General features: G+C 37.6%; 2 protein-coding genes and 1 long non-coding RNA gene across 4 annotated transcripts; 1 reads left to right on the forward strand and 2 right to left on the reverse strand.

Moving 5' to 3' along the window:
- Nucleotides 1–17,844, forward strand: LOC129358288 (bactericidal permeability-increasing protein-like). Its single transcript, XM_055027228.1, has 16 exons — nt 1–76; nt 12,322–12,432; nt 12,511–12,625; nt 12,701–12,832; nt 12,910–13,065; nt 13,147–13,210; nt 14,057–14,117; nt 14,196–14,287; nt 14,373–14,546; nt 14,630–14,689; nt 14,773–14,940; nt 15,019–15,086; nt 15,174–15,216; nt 15,297–15,360; nt 16,721–16,797; nt 16,915–17,844. The coding sequence occupies exons 2-16, from the start codon at nt 12,327–12,329 to the stop codon at nt 17,002–17,004; spliced, it is 1,470 nt and encodes a 489-aa protein (XP_054883203.1). The 5' UTR covers nt 1–76; nt 12,322–12,326; the 3' UTR covers nt 17,005–17,844.
- Nucleotides 6,012–6,502, reverse strand: LOC129358289 (uncharacterized). Its single transcript, XR_008605787.1, has 2 exons — nt 6,449–6,502; nt 6,012–6,191 (listed from the first exon to the last, which is right to left on the reverse strand). It is a non-coding gene; the product is annotated as an uncharacterized LOC129358289 (long non-coding RNA).
- On the reverse strand, nt 17,313–27,182 carry cdk5rap1 (CDK5 regulatory subunit associated protein 1). Of its 2 annotated transcripts, none has more exons than XM_055027227.1 (13): nt 26,349–26,764; nt 26,172–26,275; nt 25,334–25,368; nt 24,223–24,323; nt 23,942–24,152; nt 23,739–23,859; nt 21,613–21,843; nt 21,367–21,464; nt 20,822–20,877; nt 19,578–19,708; nt 19,360–19,509; nt 18,419–18,559; nt 17,313–17,521 (listed from the first exon to the last, which is right to left on the reverse strand). In XM_055027227.1, the coding sequence occupies exons 1-13, from the start codon at nt 26,617–26,619 to the stop codon at nt 17,426–17,428; spliced, it is 1,746 nt and encodes a 581-aa protein (XP_054883202.1). In that variant the 5' UTR covers nt 26,620–26,764; the 3' UTR covers nt 17,313–17,425. The 2 variants fall into 2 exon arrangements, with proteins under 2 accessions (XP_054883202.1, XP_054883201.1); XM_055027226.1 differs by lacking the exon at nt 17,313–17,521 and adding an exon at nt 27,135–27,182 and having other exon boundaries at nt 17,942–18,559; nt 26,349–26,636.
- Nucleotides 27,183–27,641: the final 459 nt, after the last annotated feature.

Raw genomic sequence — 27,641 nt, forward strand, 5'->3', positions numbered from 1 at the left:
CACTCACTCAGGCTTGTAAACAGTCAGAGTGTCGGGGAAGGAAGAATCATTTACTACCGCTGACCCACTGCTCCAGGTAAGACTCGTTTGCTTTTATTTGGATGACAGTGTAGTTCAGAAACTTGAGCAATTTTCAAAGAAAATTTTCACAAAGTGATGTTTTTTAAGCAATTTTGGTAAAGTATGTTTAGATTATGACAAGATTCAACTTTACATTAACTTTATGACACTTTATTTTCTCTATGCTAGAAACAGGAAGGATATGGTTCATTATAATTCAGCTTAAAGAATCAGAAAGCTTTTCTCATCCCATTCCCAGGACCAAGCAATAAGACAGAAAGATAAATATGTATAAAATAAATATAAACTAAATATACCTTTGTTTAATTTTCTAAATATAGCTGACAAAATTTATCTAACAGCAAATAATCATAAAAATTACAAAATGAGTTCAACTTAAAAAAAACAACTAAGTATAACAAAACATCGCTGAATAATAGTGAACATGCAGATAACATGACTGCCTACAAGAAACAGTAAATAAATACATAAATGTACCTAGGTTGAGTCAGAAAATTATAACTACAGAACAAAATTATGCTGCAAAAAAAAATTAAACAAACCATATTTTCAGTTATTTAAAAAGAGAAATTTTAGGATGCTTTCCCCCAAAGCCAAGTCCCATTCCTTCATCACTGCTAGATTCCTTTACTTCCTGGTGTTGCATCGAAAAACATCCTCCTATCCCCCAACCTACATATCCCCCAACCTATATTTTGCATCTCAGGAGGAAATGTAGATATAATTAGAGTTTGCCACTAATACGAGAAAATCATTTTCCAAATGTGTGCAGCCATGACAATTTTCTGAAACAAATGTTAGAGAAAATTACAACTTTTTTTAGGATAATGTATTGAAATAAATCTAAATACTTACTTCATAGTTTCAGTAGCAGAAATAGATAAATCCATACAGCCTCTTAATAAAAAACACATTCAACATGTCAGCAGCAAGGACAGCAGTATGTTAGTTTAAACTAACATACTAACATAGTTTAAACTAACATACTAAAACCAATTCATATGACAAGTGTTTACAATTAGATGTTTTAGGTCAACTAGAATTTAACTGTGAAAAAAAAAAAAACTTCCTGATCATAGCTGGTATTGACCCAGTTGTTTGGTTCTGGGCGAGCTGAAGCAGGAGGACTTTAACTGACCGTTGGGTCTGAGGTCTCTGGTGGAACCGGGTCACTTCCACCAGCTTCTGTCTGTGACTCGACACTCTGTTCTAAAACATCCAGTCAGAAACATTTTCTGCTCTGATTCAAACATCCTTCATTTGAAGGGAAGCAAGCAGGACTCGCAGGATAATTGAATAACTTAACGACAGTCATGTGGTTCTGTCCAGTGGAAAACAGGCATTTCTTTCAAATACAAGAATCCCAAACATATTGAGAACACTGCAGTTTTATTTACTTGGAGTTTATGATGTTTGTAAATTATAAAATGCATTTTTTCAGTTCTGAATTTACTGCAACTGTTTGTCTGTGAAACTAAGTGATTCTGTTGCATCCACTCCAGAGAGACATTAGGGGTAGGTTGTCATCAAATCTCATTTTGACAGGTGCCATGCCCCTTTGACCTCTATTGAACCCCCCCCTCCCCCCCACACACACCCCACACACCCCCACACACACACGCACACACACACACACCCCCACACACACCCCCACACACACACGCACACACACACGCACACACGCACACACACCCCCCGCACACACACACACACACACACACACACACACACACACACACACACACACACACACAGGCACGCACGCACGGACACACACACACACACACACACCTTCCCCCTCCCTCCCTTCCAGATGTCAGGATGTACCCCTCCTTAAATGAACATTTCTTAGACATCTATTATTCTTTGTTTTCTTGAAAGCTCCTATTGATTTTTTCTTTTTTAAGAGTAATACAGCACCCCAACAACAGTTATTTAATCAAGAAAAATGTATATAATTATATACTATGCCTACTGAAGTTTAAATAGATTTGGAATGGAGATGTTACTTCTGATTCTGTGCCTGGCCTACGACTGGGGTCTGAGCTGGGGGGCTTGATCAAATATAGGTACGGCCTGTGAAATCCCTTCGGGGGGTCGTTCTCAGTAGATCTCAGTGACATATGGTCTGTGTGTTAGGTTTTTCTGTTTTCTCTCTGCTGAATTCAGAAAATGCCGTATATCTGACTTTCTTTTTAAGAGTAATACAGCACCCCAACAACAGTTATTTAACCAAGTAAAATGTATTTAACCAAGTAAAATGTATTTAACCAAGTAAAAATGTATATAATTATGTAGTAAAACCTAGTGAAGTTGAAATAGATGCCGGAGATGTTGCTTCTGATTCTGTGTCTGTGTTCAGCCAGGCCTACAACTGGAGGTCTGAGCTGCAACACGTAGGGCCTGCGAGAGAAGGAATGTACTAGTTGCATACTTTGCAAACTTTGCAGGATGCAGACAGAATGACAAATTAGCCACCTCGAGGGGAATTCAGAGCAAGACCCTCATGAACCCTGCTGGTTCATGAGGGCAGACCAGAGCCACATCTGTTTGTTTTTTTTTTTTTTCTCAGTTTATTGCTCTTTGTCTAAAGAGTAATTACCTTCAGTTATCTGTGAGCGACACACGCTTCAGAGAGAATCAGAACTGCAGCATCAGTGAGAAGTCCGTCTTACTTTCGGTATAACATAATTCGAAAACTATTGGAAACGCCGGTTTAAACACATTTGAAACTCATAGATTTTTCTGTAACACTCACTAGTGTGATACATTTCAGTAAATGTTTCTCATTTGTACATGTACTTCTTAAGAATATGTGACTGTTTGTAAGCAGGCCAACGGGAGGTTATTCAAATTAGACTTTTAACTTTCCTTGGTTAAAGAATTTGTCCAGAATTTTCCAAAATTTATCCTCGCATCATTGTAAATGCTACTTTCGTTCAATTTTTTTTCCTGCTGCTGAATCAACACTGATCTTCCCAGAGCTTCATGCTTTCTCCAAAATAGTAAACGCCGGTATAAACACATTTGAAACTCATACATTTTTCTCTGTAACACTCGCTAGTGTGAAACATGTCAGTAAAAGTTTCTCATTTGTAAATTTATTTCTTAAGAATATGTGACACTTATTAAACAGACCTTACTGAGACTACTCATATTTAAGTTTTAGCTTTCCCCAGAGTTTAAAGTTTTTTTTCTCTCTTTCTTTCTTTATTTTTCTTAACACTGCGCAACTACGCTCCGACATGGTAAATTATTTTGTTACCTTTATCATTATCCACTACTTTTGTCTCTAACTTATATGCTGTATGTTTCTCGGCCCAAATGATGCTTTTTTTTCTCCATCCATCATTTTACACACTTGAGTGTGTTCAATACAAAATATAGTTGTTGAATTTTCCATTACTGAAGCTTATAAATGATCAATGTAAACTTTCAGTCTGTATTCAGATAGTGAATACAATTCATATTATTTAGATTGGATGTTTTAATGCATGCACTTGGATTTCTATCGATTTATTGAATGATGGTCTGCGTAAATATTTATCAAACTGAATGGCCATTCAGGTTTCATATAATTTTTTTAGTTTGGTTTTTGTTGCACAACTTCAAATATATGCTGGCTATCAACCAACCATTCAATCAGTGATTTTTTTCTTTTTTTTAAAATAACCCCTCTCACATCTTCTGACAACTAGCCCCAAGTTATAATAACATTAACTAAGTTTGCTAATGGTGCACTTTACCTAAAAACAAATATTAAAAAAATAAAACATACTCACTACACAGCCCTTCTCCCAGAGTTGGTCACAACATGGTGATTGTTTTTTTTTTTACCGTTAAAATTATCTACAGCTTTTGTTCCTTGCTTCTCATGATGCTATCTGTTCACTAATGTTCACTAATGTTCACTAATGTTCACCTCTTGTAAATGATAAGCTTATTAACGAACAATATGAACCATCAGCATGCGTTAAAGAAGATCATATCAGCCAGATGAAGTAAAAATATCATGATACTCAAAGCAATCAAAAATATATTGATCTGAAAGGTAATTTCTCCTTTTCAGGGAGCTTAGACTGAATTAAAGGAATTATTGAAATATACGACAAAATATTTAATTTGCAGAATTCCGATAATAGAACTTCAACTATGAATTGAAAGATTACATTGTATTTATTAACTGAAGATCACTTAATAAATCAACTGTTAATTAGTCATCATACTATGTAAATGACTAACAAAATTTGAACAAACAAGAAACTTGACTACCTCAAGGGATTTCTCACATTGGAGAATCAACTGTCTGATTTTCTTTAGCCCACTAAATTTAACCTTACCAAAGCTCTACAGTAAAGCAAACGGGTACTTAGTTTGAAGCCTGAATCAGATGCCTTCAGCCTTCTGCTGAACCTGGACTTTGGCCGCTCTCGATGTGAAATAAAACATCAGACTTTAAAAAAAAAAAAAAAGCCCAAGTGAACATCACTTAATTATCATCAACTAGTTGTTTATACTCATCTTAAACCATTGGCAGGAATCTTTGGATAAAACACACAAACAATTAAAAAAAAAAAAAAGCTTTATCAGTTAATCTATTTAAATTGAGTCCACGCAACAACAAAAATAAAATAAAAAGTGAACTATCTGAAAGTAGTGAGGATGTTGTGTGCTAAATGTTTCACATTTTAACATGCCCAGCAGACACCACACCATTATCATCACTATCTTGTATTTTTTTTAGCTTAAAATCCTTCTGTTTTAGACTTTTTAGACTTTGTATACTGTAAATTATGTTGTACAAGATAGTGTGACATATCTTTTGCTTCGTAAATAAAAATTAAGATCGTAATTTTTGACAACAGCTTCTTAATATTGCAAGGGATGACCTTTGCCAGCTCAGACACCAGGCAATGGTATATGGGAAAATGCACAGTAAATTTTGTAAAGTGTAAATTTTGATGTTACAGAGAAAAACACCAATCTCTGCTTTCATCAACCCCTAAAACATTGCTCATCATTTCTCTTCAGTTGTACAAATTGTAACCTTTCTTAATTTAATTCAGTTGATTTTAAAATGCAAATTTTACGATAGGTAATCTAAAGACAGTTTACAAAAAAAAAGAAAACAAAAAGTAATTTCCATTCTACTTATCAAACAGTGCAGCAATTTAAATGTATTATTTAAGTCAGTAAAAAACAAACAAACAAGCATAAAAGTTAAGTAATCGGAGTTTTAAAAAAAAATTGCAGATTGCATCATGTCATTGACTTGTCATTGACTTGACTTGTTTATATGCTTCTTCCTCTTCAAATTACTGTTATCCTATCATGACCGATTTTATCCATATTTTCAGGGAAAGCATGTGGAACCAACATGTACTATTGCTACCTTTGCTCTTTGTTTCTTTCTTAGAGTAGGAACACCACAAAATGAATAACCTCACCGACTGAACTCTGAAATGAATAAAAAGTCATTCGGTTAATCATTCAGATACTCAGAATTATTTGAATTTCTTTCTTAGACAGGAACCCAGTTCCTCCTTTATTATTATCATCATCATCATCATCGTCACAGTTCTGATTACAGACACTCTCAGTGAGTGCCGGTTGGAGACTGACTCTTTCCATCTTTAAGATGACTAGAACAAGCTCCTCACTGTTGATTCCATGGTGTCGGCATCACTTTATTACAAATGATAGTAAATAATTGGACATGTAGAACTATAATTTTACCAAGATAGAGCTTGAGCCGCTGTTACTGGACACAACAGGAGTTCCATAAAGTCAGGCAGTAAAAGTCACATTAAGACACAATCAGAACTTATCATGACAAACAGATCCTTCGCACAAAAACCATCCTCTGTCCAACGTTTGTTTATCATGTCAGAGTTTTAACAAGAAAGAAAGAAAAAAAAACACAGAGTCCAACCGGTAAAATTGTTGCTTTATAAATAACAACGGTTGAAAGTGTACATTTTATCTTTAGGCTTTTATGCAACAACGTGGTAATAAGCTACATTATTTGTTGTTAGTTAATAGTATCATTCTGAACACAACATCTAAACGTCGATCAGTACTGGATCTGCTCTTCTCTTCTTCTGCAGCCCCTGGAATAATAGCAACAACTGATCTCTGCTGTTCCTTAGGACCAAAATCTCCCCGTAAGGAGAAAAAAAAAATCAAAGTTTTGTTTCTTTTACATTGTTGTTTTTAGTTCACACAAATGATAGAGTACTTAATCAATTTTAATAAAAGTCTTCATTTAGATATATTATATTATATTTGTTTAGACCAGAAAGGAAAGTTATTACGTAGTTATACTCTACAATTCAAAAGGGAAAAGTTTTTTAAAGTTTTGACAAACCTTAAAGTCTTTTCAGCTCGTGGAAGATCCGTTTCAGTGAAGTTATCAGTGAAGTTATCAGTGAAGTTAGCGTTCACGGAGGGAAACTTGTTGCTGTTCTGCTCAGTCAGAATGTTGCTGATGTCAGAAAAATCTGCTGTCATGTCATGAGCTGGAAACAGTAATAAATAAATAAAATCAACAAACGTGTTTGCAAAAACAAGTTGCATCGTATTTTCACTTAAGACTTACAAAATAATTTCATGATTTTGGCAAAAGTGCCAATCAGGTGTAAAATCTGCTGTAGAATTTAAACTGAGGTCGCGCTGAACAGAAAATCGTTTGAAAAAAAAAAAAGATGAGACATTCTACCCTAAATGCTGCAAATGCAAGCATTGCTGAAAATATTTCAAACTCATGTAACATCGTGTAATGTTTCAGCTCTCTGCATCACTTTGAGTCACCAAGCTTTATTCTTTTTTATACCCTTGCTAATTCATCAGTTCGATTTCAGAAAGGAATCAATGACATTTTTTTTATAACAGAAACATAAAATGTACTCATTTTTACATCTTTAAGATGACTATAACAAGACTCACTGTGTACACTGAGGGCGATGAGTTCGGTCAAAAGGAAAACGTTCAGGATTCCCAAAGATACGGCCACACCGAGGCAGAGCCTCTCTTTGGAGCTGCTGCTGCCTGAACAGAAACCTGAACAGAAACCTGAGCCTTAGCAAAAATGTAATTAAATTAAATACATACTATATTTCTCTGTGACTTTGTTCTTACCTGTGGGATGAGATGCACTTTGTTCAACAGGTTCCATATTGACGTAAATTTCCTCCATCGCTTCAAAACTCTGTACTGGGTTTTTTATTTTTTTTAAAACATTGACTATAAGTAGTGGAACAAAGTGTAAAAAACTGTGGGAAAGAGGTGAGATGTCTGGGGTTCAACATAAAAACGTATTTTAGAGATAACAACCAGATAAAGAAATTCATGAGTATGGAATCAGGATTATTTTTCTTAAATATCTTACGCCACATAAAATTCTTGAAGGTTTCAATAATTTCCTAGGTTCATATTTGCTGAGTCAATTCTGTATCGCTGAATATTTATTTCTCCTTTTTTCTTTGTTTTCCCTTCAGCTCGGTTAATCCTACTCATAATAAACACATTACAATTTTCTTTGGGTGACAAAAATAATTGACTTTTACATTCACGCACAACTTTGCGGTCGCCCACATGGTACTGCATGGCACCGCATGGTATCAAAAATTTAAAAAATGTTTTAAATCACTGATATAAGAGTAAAAACAATAATAATAATCTGATGTTGAGATATTTCTGCTCTTTGCATCCAAAATGATTTCCTTGAAGGCTAATACATTGTTGGAGCAGATAACCGGTTCCCTCCTCTGTCATATTAAGATCATAATTGTGTCATATGGATCCAACAGTTTTTTTTTACAGGTCTCAGTCTGTCCTGATAACTAGACATAGTCTTGCTCTCAGTAAATACAACTGTCATCTTTTAACCTTGTTTCTTGTCCAGTAGCAGAAATACTTACATTAAGAAACCACAGTCCTTGAGTTGCATTCCAAATGACCAAACTTGTATCACCCATGAATCAAATAATTAAGGAATTGAACATATTTGTTCATATTTTTAAAGGTATGTAGTTTTAGGACCGCTATCTAGTAAAAAAAAAAGCAGCATAATCTGGCTAGTTGGGTGTAAACCTCAGTCACCATGTTTCCTCATCTTCTGAAACAACCACCAGGCAGAGAGCAAACAGATTGACAATCAATTTGCTTTGTGAAGCACCGCCTCACAGGGAGGGAATCAAAAGGCTAAAGTGCCAATCAGGTGCAAGTTGGGCGGTTTAAAGTAAGAGAAACCAGATACTGCCTTCAGAGCATGCTGAAGATCAACAAGCAAGCAAAACATTCACAAAATGGATGTAGAATATCGGAGTTCTGGAATAGAATCGGAGTACAGGATAGAAGAGTTGACTGAATAAAGACGTTGCACAGAAATTCAGACTGGGAAGCTAACTGGCAAATTGCTAGCTAATATGTAGAGCAGGAAAATAGGTTGGATTTACTTAAATTTATGCAAACCAATTTCCTCAAAAGATTCAATTACTGCAACATATAAAATACAAGTGTAGTTACACTGTGTAATTTTTGGCAAAGAATATTCTTAAACTCATCCAGAATATTATTCTCTGCAAAAAACTTCTTTTATTTTCTACCTACAGCAGCAGCAGCACCAGCAGCAATATATTTGCTACATACAATAAAGATACACGGTCTCCTTTTTTTTTTGGACATAGTTGTCCTGTTCAAAACCTTGTGGTTTGCTTGAGCAGAAATGGTGTGGTGTCTGCTGGGCATGTTAAAATGTGAAACATTTAGCACACAACATCCTCACTACTTTCAGATAGTTCACTTTTTATTTTATTTTTGTTGTTGCGTGGACTCAATTTAAATAGATTAACTGATAAAGCTTTTTTTTTTTTTAATTGTTTGTGTGTTTTATCCAAAGATTCCTGCCAATGGTTTAAGATGAGTATAAACAACTAGTTGATGATAATTAAGTGATGTTCACTTGGGCTTTTTTTTTTTTTAAAAGTCTGATGTTTTATTTCACATCGAGAGCGGCCAAAGTCCAGGTTCAGCAGAAGGCTGAAGGCATCTGATTCAGGCTTCAAACTAAGTACCCGTTTGCTTTACTGTAGAGCTTTGGTAAGGTTAAATTTAGTGGGCTAAAGAAAATGAGAGAGTTGATTCTCCAATGTGATAAATCCATTGAGCTAGTCAAGTTTCTTGTTTGTTCAAATATTATTAGTCATTTACATAGTATTATGACTAATTAACAGTTGATTTATTAAGTGATATTCAGTTAAAAATACAATGTAATCTTTCAATTCATAGTTGAAGTTCTATTATCGGAATTCTGCAAATTAAATATTTTGTCGTATATTTCAATAATTCCTTTAATTCAGTCTAAGCTCCCTGAAAAGGAGAAATTACCTTTCAGATCAATATATTTTTGATTGCTTTGAGTATCATGATATTTTTACTTCATCTGGCTGATATGATCTTCTTTAACGCATGCTGATGGTTCATATTGTTCGTTAATAAGCTTATCATTTACAAGAGGTGAACATTAGTGAACATTAGTGAACATTAGTGAACAGATAGCATCATGAGAAGCAAGGAACAAAAGCTGTAGATAATTTTAACGGTAAAAAAAAAAACAATCACCATGTTGTGACCAACTCTGGGAGAAGGGCTGTGTAGTGAGTATGTTTTATTTTTTTAATATTTGTTTTTAGGTAAAGTGCACCATTAGCAAACTTAGTTAATGTTATTATAACTTGGGGCTAGTTGTCAGAAGATGAGAGGGGTTATTTTAAAAAAAGAAAAAAAATCACTGATTGAATGGTTGGTTGATAGCCAGCATATATTTGAAGTTGTGCAACAAAAACCAAACTAAAACAATTATATGAAACCTGAATGGCCATTCAGTTTGATAAATATTTACGCAGACCATCATTCAATAAATCGATAGAAAATCCAAGTGCATGCATTAAAACATCCAATCTAAATAATATGAATTGTATTCACTATCTGAATACAGACTGAAAGTTTACATTGATCATTTATAAGCTTCAGTAATGGAAAATTCAACAACTATATTTTGTTATTGAACACACTCAAGTGTGTAAAATGATGGATGGAGAAAAAAAAAGCATCATTTGGGCCGAGAAACATACAGCATATAAGTTAGAGACAAAAGTAGTGGATAATGATAAAGGTAACAAAATAATTTACCATGTCGGAGCGTAGTTGCGCAGTGTTAAGAAAAAATAAAGAAAGAAAGAGAGAAAAAAAAAACTTTCAACTCTGGGGAAAGCTAAAACTTAAATATGAGTAGTCTCAGTAAGGTCTGTTTAATAAGTGTCACATATTCTTAAGAAATAAATTTACAAATGAGAAACTTTTACTGACATGTTTCACACTAGCGAGTGTTACAGAGAAAAATGTATGAGTTTCAAATGTTTTATACCGGCGTTTACTATTTTGGAGAAAGCATGAAGCTCTGGGAAGATCAGTGTTGATTCAGCAGCAGGAAAAAAAATTGAACGAAAGTAGCATTTACAATGATGCGAGGATAAATTTTGGAAAATTCTGGACAAATTCTTTAACCAAGGAAAGTTAAAAGTCTAATTTGAATAACCTCCCGTTGGCCTGCTTACAAACAGTCACATATTCTTAAGAAGTACATGTACAAATGAGAAACATTTACTGAAATGTATCACACTAGTGAGTGTTACAGAAAAATCTATGAGTTTCAAATGTGTTTAAACCGGCGTTTCCAATAGTTTTCGAATTATGTTATACCGAAAGTAAGACGGACTTCTCACTGATGCTGCAGTTCTGATTCTCTCTGAAGCGTGTGTCGCTCACAGATAACTGAAGGTAATTACTCTTTAGACAAAGAGCAATAAACTGAGAAAAAAAAAAAAAAACAAACAGATGTGGCTCTGGTCTGCCCTCATGAACCAGCAGGGTTCATGAGGGTCTTGCTCTGAATTCCCTCGAGGTGGCTAATTTGTCATTCTGTCTGCATCCTGCAAAGTTTGCAAAGTATGCAACTAGTACATTCCTTCTCTCGCAGGCCCTACGTGTTGCAGCTCAGACCTCCAGTTGTAGGCCTGGCTGAACACAGACACAGAATCAGAAGCAACATCTCCGGCATCTATTTCAACTTCACTAGGTTTTACTACATAATTATATACATTTTTACTTGGTTAAATACATTTTACTTGGTTAAATACATTTACTTGGTTAAATAACTGTTGTTGGGGTGCTGTATTACTCTTAAAAAGAAAGTCAGATATACGGCATTTTCTGAATTCAGCAGAGAGAAAACAGAAAAACCTAACACACAGACCATATGTCACTGAGATCTACTGAGAACGACCCCCCGAAGGGATTTCACAGGCCGTACCTATTTCATCAAGCCCCCCAGCTCAGACCCCAGTCGTAGGCCAGGCACAGAATCAGAAGTAACATCTCCATTCCAAATCTATTAAACTTCAGTAGGCATAGTATATAATTATATACATTTTTCTTGATTAAATAACTGTTGTTGGGGTGCTGTATTACTCTTAAAAAAGAAAAAATCAATAGGAGCTTTCAAGAAAACAAAGAATAATAGATGTCTAAGAATGTTCATTTAAGGAGGGGTACATCCTGACATCTGGAAGGGAGGGAGGGGGAAGGTGTGTGTGTGTGTGTGTGTGTCCGTGCATGCGTGCGTGCGTGCGTGCGTGCCTGTGTGTGTGTGTGTGTGTGTGTGTGTGTGTGTGTGTGTGTGTGTGTGTGCGGGGGGTGTGTGTGCGTGTGCGTGTGTGTGTGCGTGTGTGTGTGGGGGTGTGTGTGGGGGTGTGTGTGTGTGTGGGTGTGTGTGTGGGGGTGTGTGGGGGGGTGTGTGGGGGGGGGGGGGGTTAAATAGAGGTCAAAGGGGCGTGGCACCTGTCAAAATGAGATTTGATGACAACCTACCCCTAATGTCTCTCTCACTCCTCTGAGCAAGGCAGGCTGGATTTATTTCATGAATATCCTTCACAAAAAGGGGGAAAGGACTTATTGTCTCTCATTTTTTGTGAAAATTGTCTTGTCATGATAAGATTTTTTATTTACTTTTGACATTATAAATCCAATTTATGTTTTAAAAAAAAGCTTTTACTTTTTTCTCTAAGAGAGCATCGATAAATATAAGTAAATTTGAATATATGTAAGAAAACACACTTCTTTCAGTACGTGGCAACATGAACCTATACTCACATAGGAATGCTCTTCCTGTGTGTTTCCCAGAAGTCATGTCGGCTCTGTCCTTGTTGCTCGTCCTGCTGGCGGTTGCCTCCACCACCCTGAGCGTCAACCCGGGCGTGACGGTCAGGCTGACTGATAAAGGCCTCCAATACGGTAAGCTTCCTAATCTGTTAAGACCTCTCCCTTGTTGCTTTATCACAACCATCAATTCTGCTTTTCTTCTGTTTCCAGGGAAACAACTGGGCATCGCCGCCATGCTGGACAAACTTAAATCTATCCAAATTCCAGATTTTTCAGGCTCACTAACGGTGTTTCTCATTGGCAACGTCAAGTACAGTCTGACAAAGTAAGGCGTTCTTCACCAACCACTCTGCATTTTGTGAAAAGCCGAGACCAACTGTCCTGAAACCATCTGTTGCAGCATACGGTTGGTGAACGTGGGGTTGCCGAGGTCTGCAGTGACTCTGGTGCCAGGGACCGGGGTCAGGCTGACCATCGGAGACGCCTTCATGAATCTGCATGGAAACTGGAGGCTCCAGTACCTCAGAGTGATGTGAGTAAAGACCCTCTCAGACATGAAATGAAGCCCCTTCCTCAGCGCTGACCCCTCTGTGGATCTCTCCTCGACAGAAAGAACAGCGGCTCTTTTGACGTGAACATCAACGGACTCACAATCAGCTCCAGTATCGTCGTGGAAAGTGACGAGACGGGTCGGCCGGTGGTCAGCAGTACCAACTGCGTAGCCAATGTGGCCAGTGCCAAAGTCAAGTTACATGGTGGAAGCTGGTAAAGAAGAAAACCATGAGGGAACATTACTGCAAACTCAGCTGCAAAACTCTTAACCTGTGCTGTGGTTGTCTGTTTCAGCTGGTTCTACATTTTCTTCAGCATGTTCATAAACAGGGCTGTTCAAAACGGTCTGCAGAAACAGGTGAGGCCGAAGCAGCCAAGACGCTCAAATCTACCAACTTTCTGAATTCATAGAGGAAAATTCATTCCCCTTAAACACAAACCCAACGGTCAAAGTTCAGACAGGAGCTTGAGTCACAGAGCAACACAAAGGATCGCAAAGTTTTGAGTTGGATTCAGAGATTGATTTAATTTAAAAAAAGAAAGTTTACGCACTCAATGTTTTTCTACAACTTCACATTTATGCGCGACTTTTGTTCTATCACATAAATCCTATTCAGATGCATTGCAGTGTGGCGAGATTTAGATGTCGAGTTAAAATAAAACTTTAACAACCAACTTTGATCAGGTTACATTTAATCAGTGATCCATTTTATTTGACTCATTCACCAGTAAATATCCCTTTTCATCTTTAACTGAGTTTTGAGGCAGATCCTCCTTTCACTCCCATTACCATCACATTTGCTTCCACATCAGTCGGCTTTCTGTACCGATTCCAAGGTTTTTCTTCTAATAAAAACTGAACGGTTCAGTTGGAATCGAACAGTTCAGGGAGGCGGGGAACTCCCAGGTCAACAATTAGGAAACTTGAATACGAAAAGCAAAGCAGCTGAAAGGTTTTCCACAAAACATTTTCACTACAGAAATGTGTGAAAGATTTAGTTACAAAAAAATTTTTAAATCAAAATTTCAACTTTTAAATGAAGTTCAATTTATTACATTTTATTTTATTATTGTACCTTACATTAATAATAGTCAAACCATTAAATCATAAACCAACCAATCTCAGCAACTTATTGATTTCCAAACTGTTTTTTTTTTTTTCAGAAAGAATTGAGAATCATTTTCCTCTTCTTTCCTGTTGCAGATCTGTCCTCTGCTGGACAAGGCAGTAACCTGTTTAAACCCTAAGCTGCAAACACTCAACGGTAAAGCTTCTCCTTTTGCTGTTAATGAAGATGTATGTTTGTTCCAGAATGTCAGTGAACATCTTTGTCTTGTCGCAGTGCTGGCCAAGGTGGACAAATACGCAGAGATTGAATATTCCATGGTGTCATCTCCGGTTATTTCACAATCGTCTATTGATCTGAACTTGAAGGCAAAGAATTGTGAATTTTTAGAGCCTTAATTATACACTTTTTTTTTTAAGTCTAAGATCACTTATTTTTTATTTCTATTTATAGGGTGAGTTCTACAACATTGGGAAGCACCAGGAGTCTCCGTTCAGCCCCGCAGCCTTTTCCTTGCCGTTCCAGAACAACATGTTGTACATGGCCCTGTCCGCCTTCACCGCCAACTCTGCAGGTTTCGTCTACAACAAAGCTGGAATCCTCAGCCTGTACATCACAAATGACATGGTGCGCCGCTCTTCACTCTACTATGGCCTCCGACTCCACAAAATACCACTTGTGTCACAACATTCTTTGCTCCGTCCCAACAGGTCCCCAAAGGCTCTCCGTTCCAACTCAACACCAAAACATTCGGAGTCTTCATCCCGCAGGTGAGGAACATTTCAAGGATTTATTGAGGAATGCAATCATCAATGGCATGCAGTGAATCGTGGATCTGCTTCTGTTTTGTCAGATTGCAAAGCAGTATCCAGGCCTGATGATGAAGCTGTTGGTTAGGGCTAAGAAGAGTCCCACCATCACTTTCCAGCCCAAAAATGCAACTGCTGTGGCCATTGCCACAGTGACGGCGTACGCCATCCAACCCAACGGCACACTTTCCCCTCTGTTTGTCCTGAACTTAGTACGTCACACTACAAGATGGAAAATCATTGACTGGAAGGAAAAAGAAACGTAAACATTTCTGTCGTTTTCTCGGTAGGAGAGCAGCGTGAGCGCTGACGTGTACATCAGAGGACTGAACATCAGTGGACGCCTCACTCTCAACCAGTGAGTTGCTCAAAGATGCCAGGAAATGCTCCTTTAAGCTCTCTGAAGGGATGTTCAATCAGTTCTAACTTTGTTCTGCTTATGTAGGTTGAAACTGTCTGTAGAAACCAGCTATGTGGGACAGTTTCAGGTAAGATCTCTATTTCCTGATGAGTCCCTGTAAGGGCCCTTGAGTCAAACTCAAACTGAAATTCTGCCTTTGGATTACAGGTCGACATCCTTGACAGTGTACTGCGAATGGTCCTCGAAGTGAATGTGATACCCATGGTTAATGGTAAGTTTATCAAGTTTGCTGTTTAAATTTTCTCTACAAAAAGTTCCAAAAAATTCTTACTTCAAAATAACTCTGAAACCCTTCACTCACATCATCTTCAAATGCTAAGCAATGTGCATAAAAATTTATTCTTCTGATAGATTACTATCTTAAAAGTTCCCTCTGTTTCTCTCTCAAACATCCCATAAGATGTTGCAGTTTCACAGTTAGTCTCTGGATTATACAGAACATGTCTTGGTTATATAATCTAATTATAATCTAATTATAACTCTTTTCCTACCTTTTTAAAACAAGAAGCGGCTTTTTTATCGCTATGTCACAATAATGCAAATAAGCTGCTGCCCTCCAAACTCAGTGTTTACGTTTAAACCTCAGACACATAAAAATGGCTACAAACAGAGGTACAACAGTACACCTTTGACCCCGAAGCAGACCAAGAAACACAATAATTAAAAACAAAAAATTAAGGGTTTTTTTTTTTGCAAATGCAACTGTTTAAAGTAATGTAAAGTAATAATTCAGACAGGATCAGTAATGTCCAAATGTCTGTTGTTTTATTTATTTTTTAAACTGCCTCTTCTCAATGTTGACCATCACTTTCTGTTTACTACAATTCCACAGATATTGTGAGTAATGTAACATCAGACAGACTAGCTGAGGCTATTGTTCAGTAAATGACAACACGAAACACACAAGACGTCTTTATGCGTACATCGTCATCTGCAGATTTGTGATGCATAAATCTCATCTTCCTTCAGTCCAAGTATTCTGCTGTGTACCGTTTTCAGAGGAATCCTTAAAATTGGTTAAAACTAAAGTTTTCTTTGGCAATACTGCAGGGACATCCCAAGCAAAAATAAAACAAAGTCACACGGCTGTTTTATGTGACTGAGAAAATGCAGACACATTGCAGCCGACAACAAAACATCTTCCATGTACGGCAAAACCAGCTGAATAAACCAGCTGTTTATATATTCCCATAAAACAGCTTTCTCCTCTATTGGACTGTTAAAAGCAGTCTGTACCAAATGGAAGGACAGAGATATGTGAAATAGTTGAAATACTTTTGTAGTATTGCTAAAAGTAGTCTTCATGTGTTAACATGTGAAGGCTACAGTTTTACCTGCCTGACATCTAAATGGCTTCTAAAATATGTTTACTAAAGTGATGACTTTAATGTTGCTAAACTAGTTAACTCTTCTCAGAAGATAGGAAACATGGTTTTTAATGAAATAATATGTTCTATAAGGATTTCCATACATCCCATGAACAACTCAGTGATTGTATTTTTATGAATAACTGTCTTCAGGTTAAAAGGTTTGTGGTCTAATTTGTACCCAACCTGAGTTTTCTTTCACAGTTCTACTCGATAAGGGTTACCCACTTCCTGCGCTCGGAAAAATTAACCTTGTGAACCCCCAGCTTCAAATAATGAAGGTTAGAGACGTGATATTTTCTGTTCTGACTTTTGCAGAGATCAGAACCAGATTCTACATAAAACTGTTAAACCCCACTGATTTCTAATAACCTTTTTCTTCTGTCTTTTATTTGCAGGATTACATGCTGATCGGGACAGACGTTAACTTCACGAATTGGACTGCAAAGACAGGAAGAATGCCGTTTTCTTCTTGTTTTGAACCGTAGTCAAAATCATTTTCATTTTGGAGTTGTTTTTCTACATTTGCTTTTTTTCTCTCTCTTTCTCTCTTCAAAACTGTAGATGTTTGTGGAACTGGTGGCTTCTATTATTCCTTTTCAGAAACAGTTCACTCCTCCCAAAACAGACTACAGCACCTTTCAGCTGATGACGTCAGCTAAATTCTGTTTGAAACTTTCTATCTTAGTGAAATGATTCTGTGAATGTGCTGATCTGAACAGATCTTCTGCAGAATGTCACTGCAAACAATCAATCAAATTCTTTGAGGTGAAAAAAATAGAAATCAGACACAGGCAACAGTTAAACAATTATTTATCATGATAAATAACTGGATTTTAGTCAAATAAATACAACTGCTCCTGATGATAAAAGTGTATAAAGGCGAACATTAAATAGTGGTTTATAGCGTCACTTGTATCCATCACAGCTGGGGGTCGCTGTTGATATCAGGGAGCTGTGACTGAGGGCCCGGCCCCTCAGGCTCTGGGAGCTGGCTGACAGGATCTACACAGACAGAAGATGTCAGATTTAATGTAGCAGAAACCAAACTACTGACATGTCAGATTATCCAGCTGTACAGATGTGACATGTACCAGACTGAAAATGTAGAAGGTGTAGCAAATACTTCCAATCAGATTGTTTTTTTATTGTACATTTCAATAGGAAAATGATATTCAAGCATTTAAATCTACATTTCAGGGGTTTTTCTTACTATGAAAACTATGATGTCAAACTACTGTCAAAAAAATTGCAATCATTGTGTCTCATGTTATGTTCAATGTGGAATTTATTGAATTGGTTCTAATAAATGTTTCTCATCATCTTAACTTGAAATTGATTCTTTTTTTTTTATTGTGGGAGCACTGACCACTGACACATAAAATGAGTAACACTGATTGGCCCCTATGTTAGTGGATGGGATGTGTTAGACAGCTAATGAACATTTTCTTTTCAAAGTTTATGTGTTAGGATTAGGAATCAAGAATTTGAGTGAGTTTAACTAATTTTAAAGGCTACCTTTACAGCATCTCTAATACCGCAGTTATGGTAAAATGTTGAAATGTTTTTTTAACCATGATAAAACTCCTAGAGATCAAAGATCTTTTTTACAAGAGTGTCCTCACAACAACACACCCTTTGGTGGCCAGTTTTTCTGAAACCTGTCAGTATATATGTTCATTCCAGTTGACAACCCAACATATGTGGGTTGTGCTTCACTCCTGCGCCACCACAGCACCCTGGGAAACTGTAGTGTAACACCCCAGAGAAAATTGTGCTTGCCTATGTTTTCTAAAATCATTTGCTAAATAAGCTTGGTTATATTTTAAACCTAAATGAAACTGTGTTGAGTCTCTGAATAGATTCCAGTTTTATGTGGGGATGAAAGCTAACCCATCCTACCTTCACCAGCACATAGTCGCCCCCTCGGATCGGTGCGGTGCTGGACGCAGAAGCCTGAACAGCAACATCTTCTTTAGGGAAAATTACTTTCATGTTCCCATCAGTTCTCCCACACAGATCCTCGGTAGATCTTTTACTTTCCTTAATAAAAATGGAGAGAAGAGTTGAGTGGTGTTGCCTGGTAACAGGTTAAAGTAACCCTGCAACAGATACATGACTTTTGATGTTGCACACAATGAGGCATATTAGAAATCACAATATATTCTTTTCTGAAAGAGATAATGCAGATCATATTTCCCCATCCATGAATTCAGCTTAACTGAGGAAGTATCCCAAACCCATGTGCGTCATAAAATAGAAACTGTCCTGTTTTCAGGTTCATCTTAATGTGAACCCTTCAGTTTTAAATCCACATATGCAATGTGATTTTAGTTTCCCAGATTTGATCATGATCCAACCACAAACTGAATCTCATCACCTTCCTAAAACAATGAGCCAAGTTTATCTTTGCCAAAACTGGTTTTGGCAAAGAAATAAAAAAAGAAAACCTTTCTACCTCTTTCTTTCCAAAACATGTTACAAAAAGAAAAAAAATCTACTTGGCAAAAAATAATTTAGACTATTATTTTAGGAAGGTATTTTAATCTTGTTATGTGACAGACCAATGCAACATAATAACTGCAAAGTGGAATTAAAACAAGACAGGGGTGTTTCTACAAATAATATTAAAAGTGTGACATACATTTTATTGAGCGTTCATTTTCTAAAATACATATAAAATGTAACAAATATTTGGATTTTACTGACAAAAAAATCAAAAATGTTAAGGGGTGTTAAACATGGTGGGGAATCAAAAATAGATGATCAAGGCTAATGAGTCTCACCCTGATCAGATATGTAAAAAGTTTCTGCTTTTTTTATGTGGTCAGTGAAGTACTCACTCCCTCCACCAACACCAGCTGCGTGCTGCCAACCACAGCGGCGTTCACTCTCTCTGCTTCTTCTCTGAAAACGCTGATGCACTCCTGTAGCCGGTGCTGCTTCACCTGCGGCGCCACATCGTCCTGCAGCCGATGGAAGGCGTGCGTCTTCTGAAAGAGCAGGATGAAAGAGTAAATACCGCAGAGCACGACACTGCAGCGGTTCAGCAGGAGCTTACCTTTCGCATGCTGTAGGCAAACAGGAAGCCCACATTGAAGCCCACCGCTCTGATCAGGGAGAGAGTTTGCTGATGGTCGTTGTCCGTTTCACCACAGAAGCCTGAGATGAAGTCGCTGCTGAGACTGACATCTGACGCACAAGAATGAGGATCACCAGTCAATTGGATTTTACAGAAAAGTATTTAAAATAAATAAATAAATAGAAACAATAAAGCCAACGACTCAATGCTGATCAGAGGTTCCAAGTGATTTCTGAGGAACTCATGATTGTTTTTACCACAATAGTACATCAGCTGACTGTCCTCAAAAATGACTTGAAGTTGTATTAAGTTTGAAGGAAAATATGTTGGGTACACTGTTTACACAGCTATTCTGTTTCCTTTCATCACTCTCTAGTTTCCCCCCAATAACTTTGTTTCTAAGGACATTATAGAACACGTCAACTACAATGTCAAAATTAAGCTGGTGCTCAAATCTTTCTAGGGCAGACATCATTTGAATTTAAGTTACCGCTTCAGCATCATCTTAAACTCAATACCGTGTTGGTGGAACGCTTTAGCATTATCAGAACTAATGCTTATGATTAGTAGTTTTCATTTAGTGCAACTATTTTTTTTTTGTTATTTTTACAAATAAAAAAACACCACCTGCGTAATTCCTTGTGCACCTTGTTTAGAATGTCAGACCATAAAACACCTTTGGAACATCTTTAAACTCCTCAGCATTAGCAGGAAGCTGGAAGCAGGAATCTGTCATTTCATGGTTGTAGAAGTGTGAAGGCTACAGCAGCGCAGTCTGCATTTATACTTCTTTTTCTTTTCATTCGTTTTCTAAAAGTGCATAAACGCTGACATCTCTTGCCTCCTCATTGGCTGAGTCAGCAGTAAACGCTGCTCCCCGATGGGTGCAGGGTCGGCTCTGCAGCGAAGGCGTCAGAACGGATTATACAACTTTAACTGCAATTCAACATTTTTGTCAGAACAACAGAGTCCTATTTATGTAAAGCAACATAAAATACAGGTCAGATGTTTGTATGCAGTCATCATCAGAATAAATTTCATAATAATTTGACATTTTTAATGGTTGGCTTGAAGGTAACTTCAGCAGGACAATGACCCAAACACATCAAACTGGTTTATAACTGGAATTTCTGTACAGTTATGGTCAGATTCCCATAAGATCAATATCTCATTTAGTAATACGTAGTGATGGAAGATAAATCAAAGTGGTTCTAGTTGCTTACCTGGGATGATTTGCTTTATATTGTCCACCAGATCAAGGTAGGCCTCTCTTGTGTAACTGGACAGGAAAAGTAGAGAGTCCAATATAAAAAGATTTCATAAAACAAAATCCTTCAGCTGTTATTTTAAAATGGATACAGCTGCCACCATAATAAATTCTGACAGACGACACATTGCCCCAGAAGTTAACACGATAAACAATGATATTGTTGATTGGAGATTATTTCAAATTATACATTGATGATGGCAAAATAATGCAAGAACATATTCTCAAGTTCTAATAAACATTTAAACATAATGACAGAAACAACAGTTAAAATGAATTTTAAATTCTTTGTAAACAACATTGTCCAAAAAAAAGGGCTAGTTGAGACAAAGGACTTTTGTCATTCAGTTTTTGGTAAAAAAATAAAATAAATTAAAAATAAAGAAAGAGAAATGATAAATCATACAATAGAAATCATTGATTTAGTCTCACTTTATCATTCAATTAACTGATTTATTGCGTATTATGACAAGCCTACAAATGGCGGCAGTGATTTCCTACCCCCGGCGCATGGCCTTCAGGACCTTGTTGCTCCCGCTCTGAGCCGGTAGGTGGATCTGCTTACAAACGTTCTGTCGCTCAGCAATCAGCTGCAGAACCTGGAGGAACCCATCATACACCAGAACTCAGCATCCGGGTTAAACAGCAACAGCTCGGCATTATTTTCTCTAGTGGGACCTTTGTGTTTGACAAGAAATCAACGGGAACACATTTCTATCCAGACAGAACCTGACGTGCAGGGCGTACCTCATCAGGAAAATCCTTGGGGTGAGGGGAAGTGAACCTTATCCTCATGTCCGGGTCAATGCGTGACACGAGGTCGAGCAGGTCGGAGAAGCGCAGGCCTCCCTGTTTGGCTCGGTAGACGGTGCTGAAGCCGTGGCTCAGCTTGGTCTGCTCCGAGCTGCAGAACTGAACCTCTGACGTGTCCCTGTAGCTGTTCACGTTCTGACCCAGCAGAGTCACCTCCTTCACACCCTGGCACAGACACACACACACAAACATATACACACTCACACTCAAGTTTGTCTCTCTATCTTTGCGATAACTTTCCACTGACTGACCTTAATCCAAACTTAATTCACGTTAGTCCTACACATAACCCAAAAACAGCGTTTCCGTTGTGGAGCCCAGGCTTTGGTCCCCACAAGAAGCAGCGGGTCCCCACAACGTTATACATGTCAGTAAAATGGTCCCCATAATGCATAATACACACACATACGCACACACACGTATGTTGGGATATCAGAGATGAGTGCTGATCCTAAAGGTTTTCTTACATGGTCATGTATTGTAATTGATATAGTATACTTGTGCTTTTTTGTGTGTAATTTATGATGTTGTTCTGAATTATTTTAAGTAAAGAAGCTTTCTTTAATCAGGTTTGGATTTGAGTAAAAGTTTCCTAAAATTTTGAGAAAATAGTGTGTGGTTCCATTTACCGCAAAATTAAAATAAATGCAGAAACTCTATGTGTACATTAGAAATAAGTTATGTTTCACTTAGTATTTCATTTTAGAATTATATATTTTGTCTGTCAAAATGTTGCCCTAAAGATTTTTTTTAAATCTCCATCTGCTTGCAGCCCAGAGTTGTTCTATTCTAGAACTGAGGGCCCACAAAATCATTTAAATGGACACAAAAATGACCCCTGCACCGCACTTTGAACACCCCTTATTTAGATGTTACCTTGTCTTTATAAGACGATTTACATCTCTTTGTTAAACACGGACCAAGTTTTTTACATATTTTGTTTGTTTACTCAGCGGTCTGATAGGTTCCTGTTTTGTTATTTTATAAATATGTCAAAATTGACATCATGTTTGAGAAACCCACCAGTGTGTTTAAATAAAGCTTTTACAGTTACTTTTTAAAATTTATAGATGTGATTCAAATTCAGCATATTATAAAAAACTGATTCTTTTGTTTGAAGGAAAGACTCTCAGGATAAGAGAAAAAACTGGTTTTGAGGAAAATGGCTGCTTATTAATTGATCATTAGTTTATCAATTTCTGGAGTCTGTTACAGACATGGCAGCAGATTGACACATTTAAGGCCAAATTAATTGTTCTTTTTTATTAATTTTAATCACTTTACGGCCTTTGTTTTAGATACAGGAATTATAATGGACAGTGTTATGTACAATCAACTTTTTTCAGCTTTAAATCACGCAATGATTTAAAGCTGAAAAAACATAATTATAATGTTATAATCATGTAATAATCTAACGCATAACTGGAGTGTTGCCTTGATGCTTTCATATCCTCTCATCTCCATGGCAACCATTCATCTATGCAAAACACCTGGGTGGACCTAGCTCCTCCTGCAATTTCCAAGTTTCTGAGATTCTGCCTAACAAGACACCTCCACTCCACTCCTTCAGACTAACCAGCAGCAGTTAGCAAACAGCTAGAACTGTGCATCTGCTGAACACATTATACAAGCAGCACAGGAATGGTAAAAACATTGATAAAAGGTTAATAGAGTTTTGTTATGACTTCTTGGAGGGTTTCAAAAAGAGCAGCTATTCTTCAAGAGACAGAAGCCCAATTTCAAAGGGTTAAATTAGGAAGTAACATTTATTTGGTCATATTAGCATTTTTAGAACAAGTAAAGGTAACATAGTTACTTGATTCTGCTATAAAATGACACTAACTGGCTGGAAATCACATAATAGCACCCTTTAATTTTTAAGGATGCGCAGACACTCTGATACAGGTTGCATATTTGTGGGGGCTTGCGGTGACGGACATTGCATGTGGTTGAAGTGAGGGACAAGCAGCAATGGAGTGGAGGAGGACGACTCCAACAGCAGGAGCATTAGAAGAGGACTGAGCAGGGTTGGTTGATTTGGGTGTTGGGTCATGATTTACCTGGTCAGAGAGCATCCGAACTTCTTCCAGGATGGAGCTGACGGGACGGCTCCTCTCTCTACCTCTGGTGAAAGGAACAATGCAGTAACTGCACATGTTGTCACAGCCTCGCATGATGGAGCTGCCAGCAACAAAACAGGAAGAAAAAAAACGTTAAGAACTGATCCGGGTAATCAGTTCTGACAAACAGAGAAGCAACGTACACAAAAGCACTGCGGCCCTGACTGGCATGCTGGACGGGCATGATGTCTGCGTAGGTCTCCTCCAGAGATAGAAGCACGTTGCTCGCCTGCTGACCTCCGGCGGAGGCGGCGAGAAGTCGAGGAAGGTCTCTGTAGGCGTCGGGGCCGGCCAGGACGTCCACCAGCTTCTCCCGCTCCAACAGCTCAGTCTTCAGCCTCTCAGCCATGCAGCCTGGACAAACACAGCTGTCTGAATATTACTGCAACATATGAGAGCCAAACAGATGTGTATATTATGTTACCTAAAATGCCTATTTTCATTGGCGAGTTGGTTTTTAATCGTTTCTTCTTCATGGCTGTCAGTTGTTGGAGTCTGTTCCAAATGGTTTGTTCGGCCTTTTCTCTAGAGAAAGAGTTTCATTGCTTCTGTTAATCTGGCCACAAAGTCATATATTTGTATAATGAGAACAAACAAAGAGCTTTTCAAAATAGAGTTCACTGGACCCCCAAGTTCATGGTTCAGCGATTGCAGAAGTTTCTGTGGAGAGCAACTTCAAATTACTGGTGGAAAATTTACCTATTTGCATTTTTGTTTGTTGAGTTTATCTAAAACAATGTAAAGAAAATTCAGCTAAGGAAGCTAAAATGCCTTGACGTAATGCTAGTTGACGCTCTATTTCTGGGCATTTGCAAAGCAGCCAATCCAGGAAAGCCATTTATTTCCCTTAATGCCAGTTGGATGTATAAAGATAAGACTGTTGATGTTAGCTTCTGTGGCAAAGATAAGGCGGTTTCCATTATACAGACTAATCCATATTGAGGCATATGAGGTGTTAAAATGAAATCTGTTGGTTAGTTTTCTTTTGTCCGATGAAGAAAACTGGATTGGATTCCTGGATTGTACCCGGAACCGAACCTTCACTGAAAAAACCTGCTTCATCCCTCCACTGCAAACGCAAACAAGGAAACAACTAAAACCACTGAACAGAAAAACAAGGTGAACTAAAAAGACATTTCGATGACTAAAAGGATTAACTGAAACACTGAATTGAAGAGGACTAGGGTTTACATATTGACATTAAACCAGCTTGTTATTAATTGTTTTATTAAACCGTATTGTATTTTGACTTCTTTCAACAAAACAATTGTTACTCTTGCTCATTTCCTGCCTCCAGTTCGCATTCACCTTAGTTTCCTTTGAACCTGGCGAGTGGTCAATACTCTCGCCAGGGTTAAGGAGAGTAACCTTAACCCTGTAGACGACTTAGCATGAGTTTTAGGTTATTAAAACTATTGAAATTGGCGTTTTTTTGTGGTCTCAAGTACTTGCGGATTTTAGCTATTTGTGGGCGGTTGTGGTCCGTGACTCCTGCAAATACCAGGGGTCCAATATATGTGCCTGAACGAGCTCACCTTATAGAGCAGGTCACCAAGAGGACAACATCTGCCTAGAAGAGAAAAAAACAACACTAACTAAACAATGAAAAACATTGTGTTCTATCTCCACTCTGACATTGATTTCCACTCCTTATTGTTTTGTGTCTCGCATTTGTCACACACACAGGGAGAAAACATATTGAAACATCTTCCTTTCGAGCCTCAATGCTCGAAAGGAAGATTGTTAAATTGTTATATATTCAAAAACATTGTTATTGCCTTGCGTAGCTAGTTATGAACATCACTGAGGAAAAACTAGCAAAAACTATTAGTAGTAACCTGATGTTACCACAACCTATTTTAACCTTTTTGCTCTGCATTTTGATTGGTCCAGACTGCATGACCAACACCTGCTGATGTCTGGGTTGGGTCAGTCATCCAACGACCAACAAGTTGTTGATATCGACTTGCTACTGTTTAAAACAAACCTTGTATCTCCAAAGAATTTAACTTTTCAGGAAATGAAAGAAATATCTTCCTTCTACATAAACTCAAGCTGTTTGGTCAAAGTAATAAGGAAACCTCAGAACCATGTGAAGGATAATTGGTCAAGTTGATTTTCCCCAAAATATAATAAATAAAAATAAAGCGCAAATGACTGAGATTTCAGGGGGTTTTTTCCTCTGCAGGAACAATGTATAAAATGCATCATGTGCTAAACTGTGCATGTGTGGGATGAAGCTTTGCATAAACAGATACCTCTTTTAACCATTTCTGACCAGGAAATTAGAACAAACTGTGTGCAGTAATCATGTTCTAGCTATGCTTCTGGAAGTTTGTTTCATGGAAAGACTTAGAGCTTAATAATAAATACCTGTTTCAAATCAGCTGTGCGTTCATAGCCTTTCTTCTGCAGTATAGACCAGGCTATTTCTGTGTCATTTACATTCATCTGGCATCCATAAGTTTCAAAATACACTGAAATGAGGGAAGCCATCATTATACACACTCCAAAGCCACTGGATGTAAAGCTGTCAGTCGTGCCACCAACCTTTCCTTGCGTCCCCCAGCAGCCCCAGGTCCCCAGAAAGGTAATGTTCGTCGGTATGTTCGCAATTTACAACCAGAGTCACTGGAGGAGATTGAATAAAGTCCTTAAAACGTGGACCGGAAGCTACCTGTCTCCTGAAGCTGTCGGAGACAGCTGTCTTCTTCTCTCCTGAGCTGGCTCTGGCTGCATGTGAACAGTTTCTGGGTCTGGAGAGCCACCTGAGAGGAGCCCAGTGTCTGGAGACGCAAAGGAAGGGCTTTACAGTCCTCATGCTTGTTTCAGAGCTTCCTGTGAAATAAAACTCGGCGCTTTTAGTTTATTCAGCAACACGTAGCGCTAATATTCGCAATTGTTTAACTCCTGTGTCTTAAGTTACAAAAGTGAAGTTGAGTATATGTCATTTCAGCTCGCGACGTTACGTGCAGCCGAAGATGTTCCCACAGCGAGATGAGTCACTTCCTACTCTAAATAATCGGTGCCACAAAACTGTTCAACAGTCTAAATTATAAAATGCCATCGTACAACAATAACTGTGTGAAAGGAGACACAAACTCTACATTTTGAGGTACAAGTAGAATGTTAATAAAGGATTTTTGCCTTTGAATCAGCCTATATTCACCAACAAGAGTACAAGACAGATGACACCTATTGTTATTGATAAGCAAGAGGATATTGGTCGGCTTAATGCGTATTTTTACAAACATTATCAAATTTGGGAAATTTTCTGAAGAATGGGAGGACAAAATTCAAACTGGTTTGGAGTGTTTTTGGTTTTGTGACAACAACCTGTGACGATGAAATAGCGGAAGACGGAGAATCCTCTTGCATCCTGCGTGCTGAATCCATCTGCAGTACGTCCGTATTTGTAGTCCGTCTCTAAAATGTCCCACCTAACAAGGTTCCTGACAACTGAAGCTGAGTTTTATTTAGATTCATTTTACATACCCAGAAAAGGGTTCCGAAGTTTTGCAATTGCACTATTCTTATACAGCTACACAATTTACTTATTTAAATGCATTATGATTCCTGTGATTTTTGGTCATATTTCTGTTTTTATAACCTGTCGCAATAAGTGTTTTTTTACAGTGTTTTTGTACTGGACTGTTGTTGCATCTGTAAGAATAGTAAAGGTGCTGCCACAATATTATGGTCATACTTTTATCAACTATGTCTTTAAAAACTGCTGAGTTCAAATAACCCAGCAGCCAATATTCAACAACAATGGAAAATTTTGTCCTGTGATCTGCAAGAACACTTGGAAAGATCCTCCTACTACATCATTTTGATATAACA

The sequence above is a fragment of the Poeciliopsis prolifica genome, unplaced genomic scaffold (genome assembly GCF_027474105.1).
Source record: "Poeciliopsis prolifica strain line A6 unplaced genomic scaffold, Auburn_PproV2 SCAFFOLD003, whole genome shotgun sequence".
NCBI lineage: Eukaryota > Metazoa > Chordata > Actinopteri > Cyprinodontiformes > Poeciliidae > Poeciliopsis > Poeciliopsis prolifica.

Coding starts and splice junctions, on each gene's coding strand:
- LOC129358288 (XM_055027228.1), top strand. CDS start 12,327: ATGTCGGCTCTGTCCTTGTTGCTCGTCCTGCTGGCGGTTGCCTCCACC. Junction 12,433..12,510: donor TGATAAAGGCCTCCAATACG/GTAAGCTTCCTA, acceptor TTCTGTTTCCAG/GGAAACAACTGGGCATCGCC. Junction 14,941..15,018: donor CTCTGTTTGTCCTGAACTTA/GTACGTCACACT, acceptor TTTTCTCGGTAG/GAGAGCAGCGTGAGCGCTGA.
- cdk5rap1 (XM_055027227.1), bottom strand. CDS start 26,619: ATGAGGACTGTAAAGCCCTTCCTTTGCGTCTCCAGACACTGGGCTCCT. Junction 26,276..26,348: donor GCTGGGGGACGCAAGGAAAG/GTTGGTGGCACG, acceptor CCCTCATTTCAG/TGTATTTTGAAACTTATGGA. Junction 18,560..19,359: donor AGCTGGTGTTGGTGGAGGGA/GTGAGTACTTCA, acceptor ATTTTTATTAAG/GAAAGTAAAAGATCTACCGA.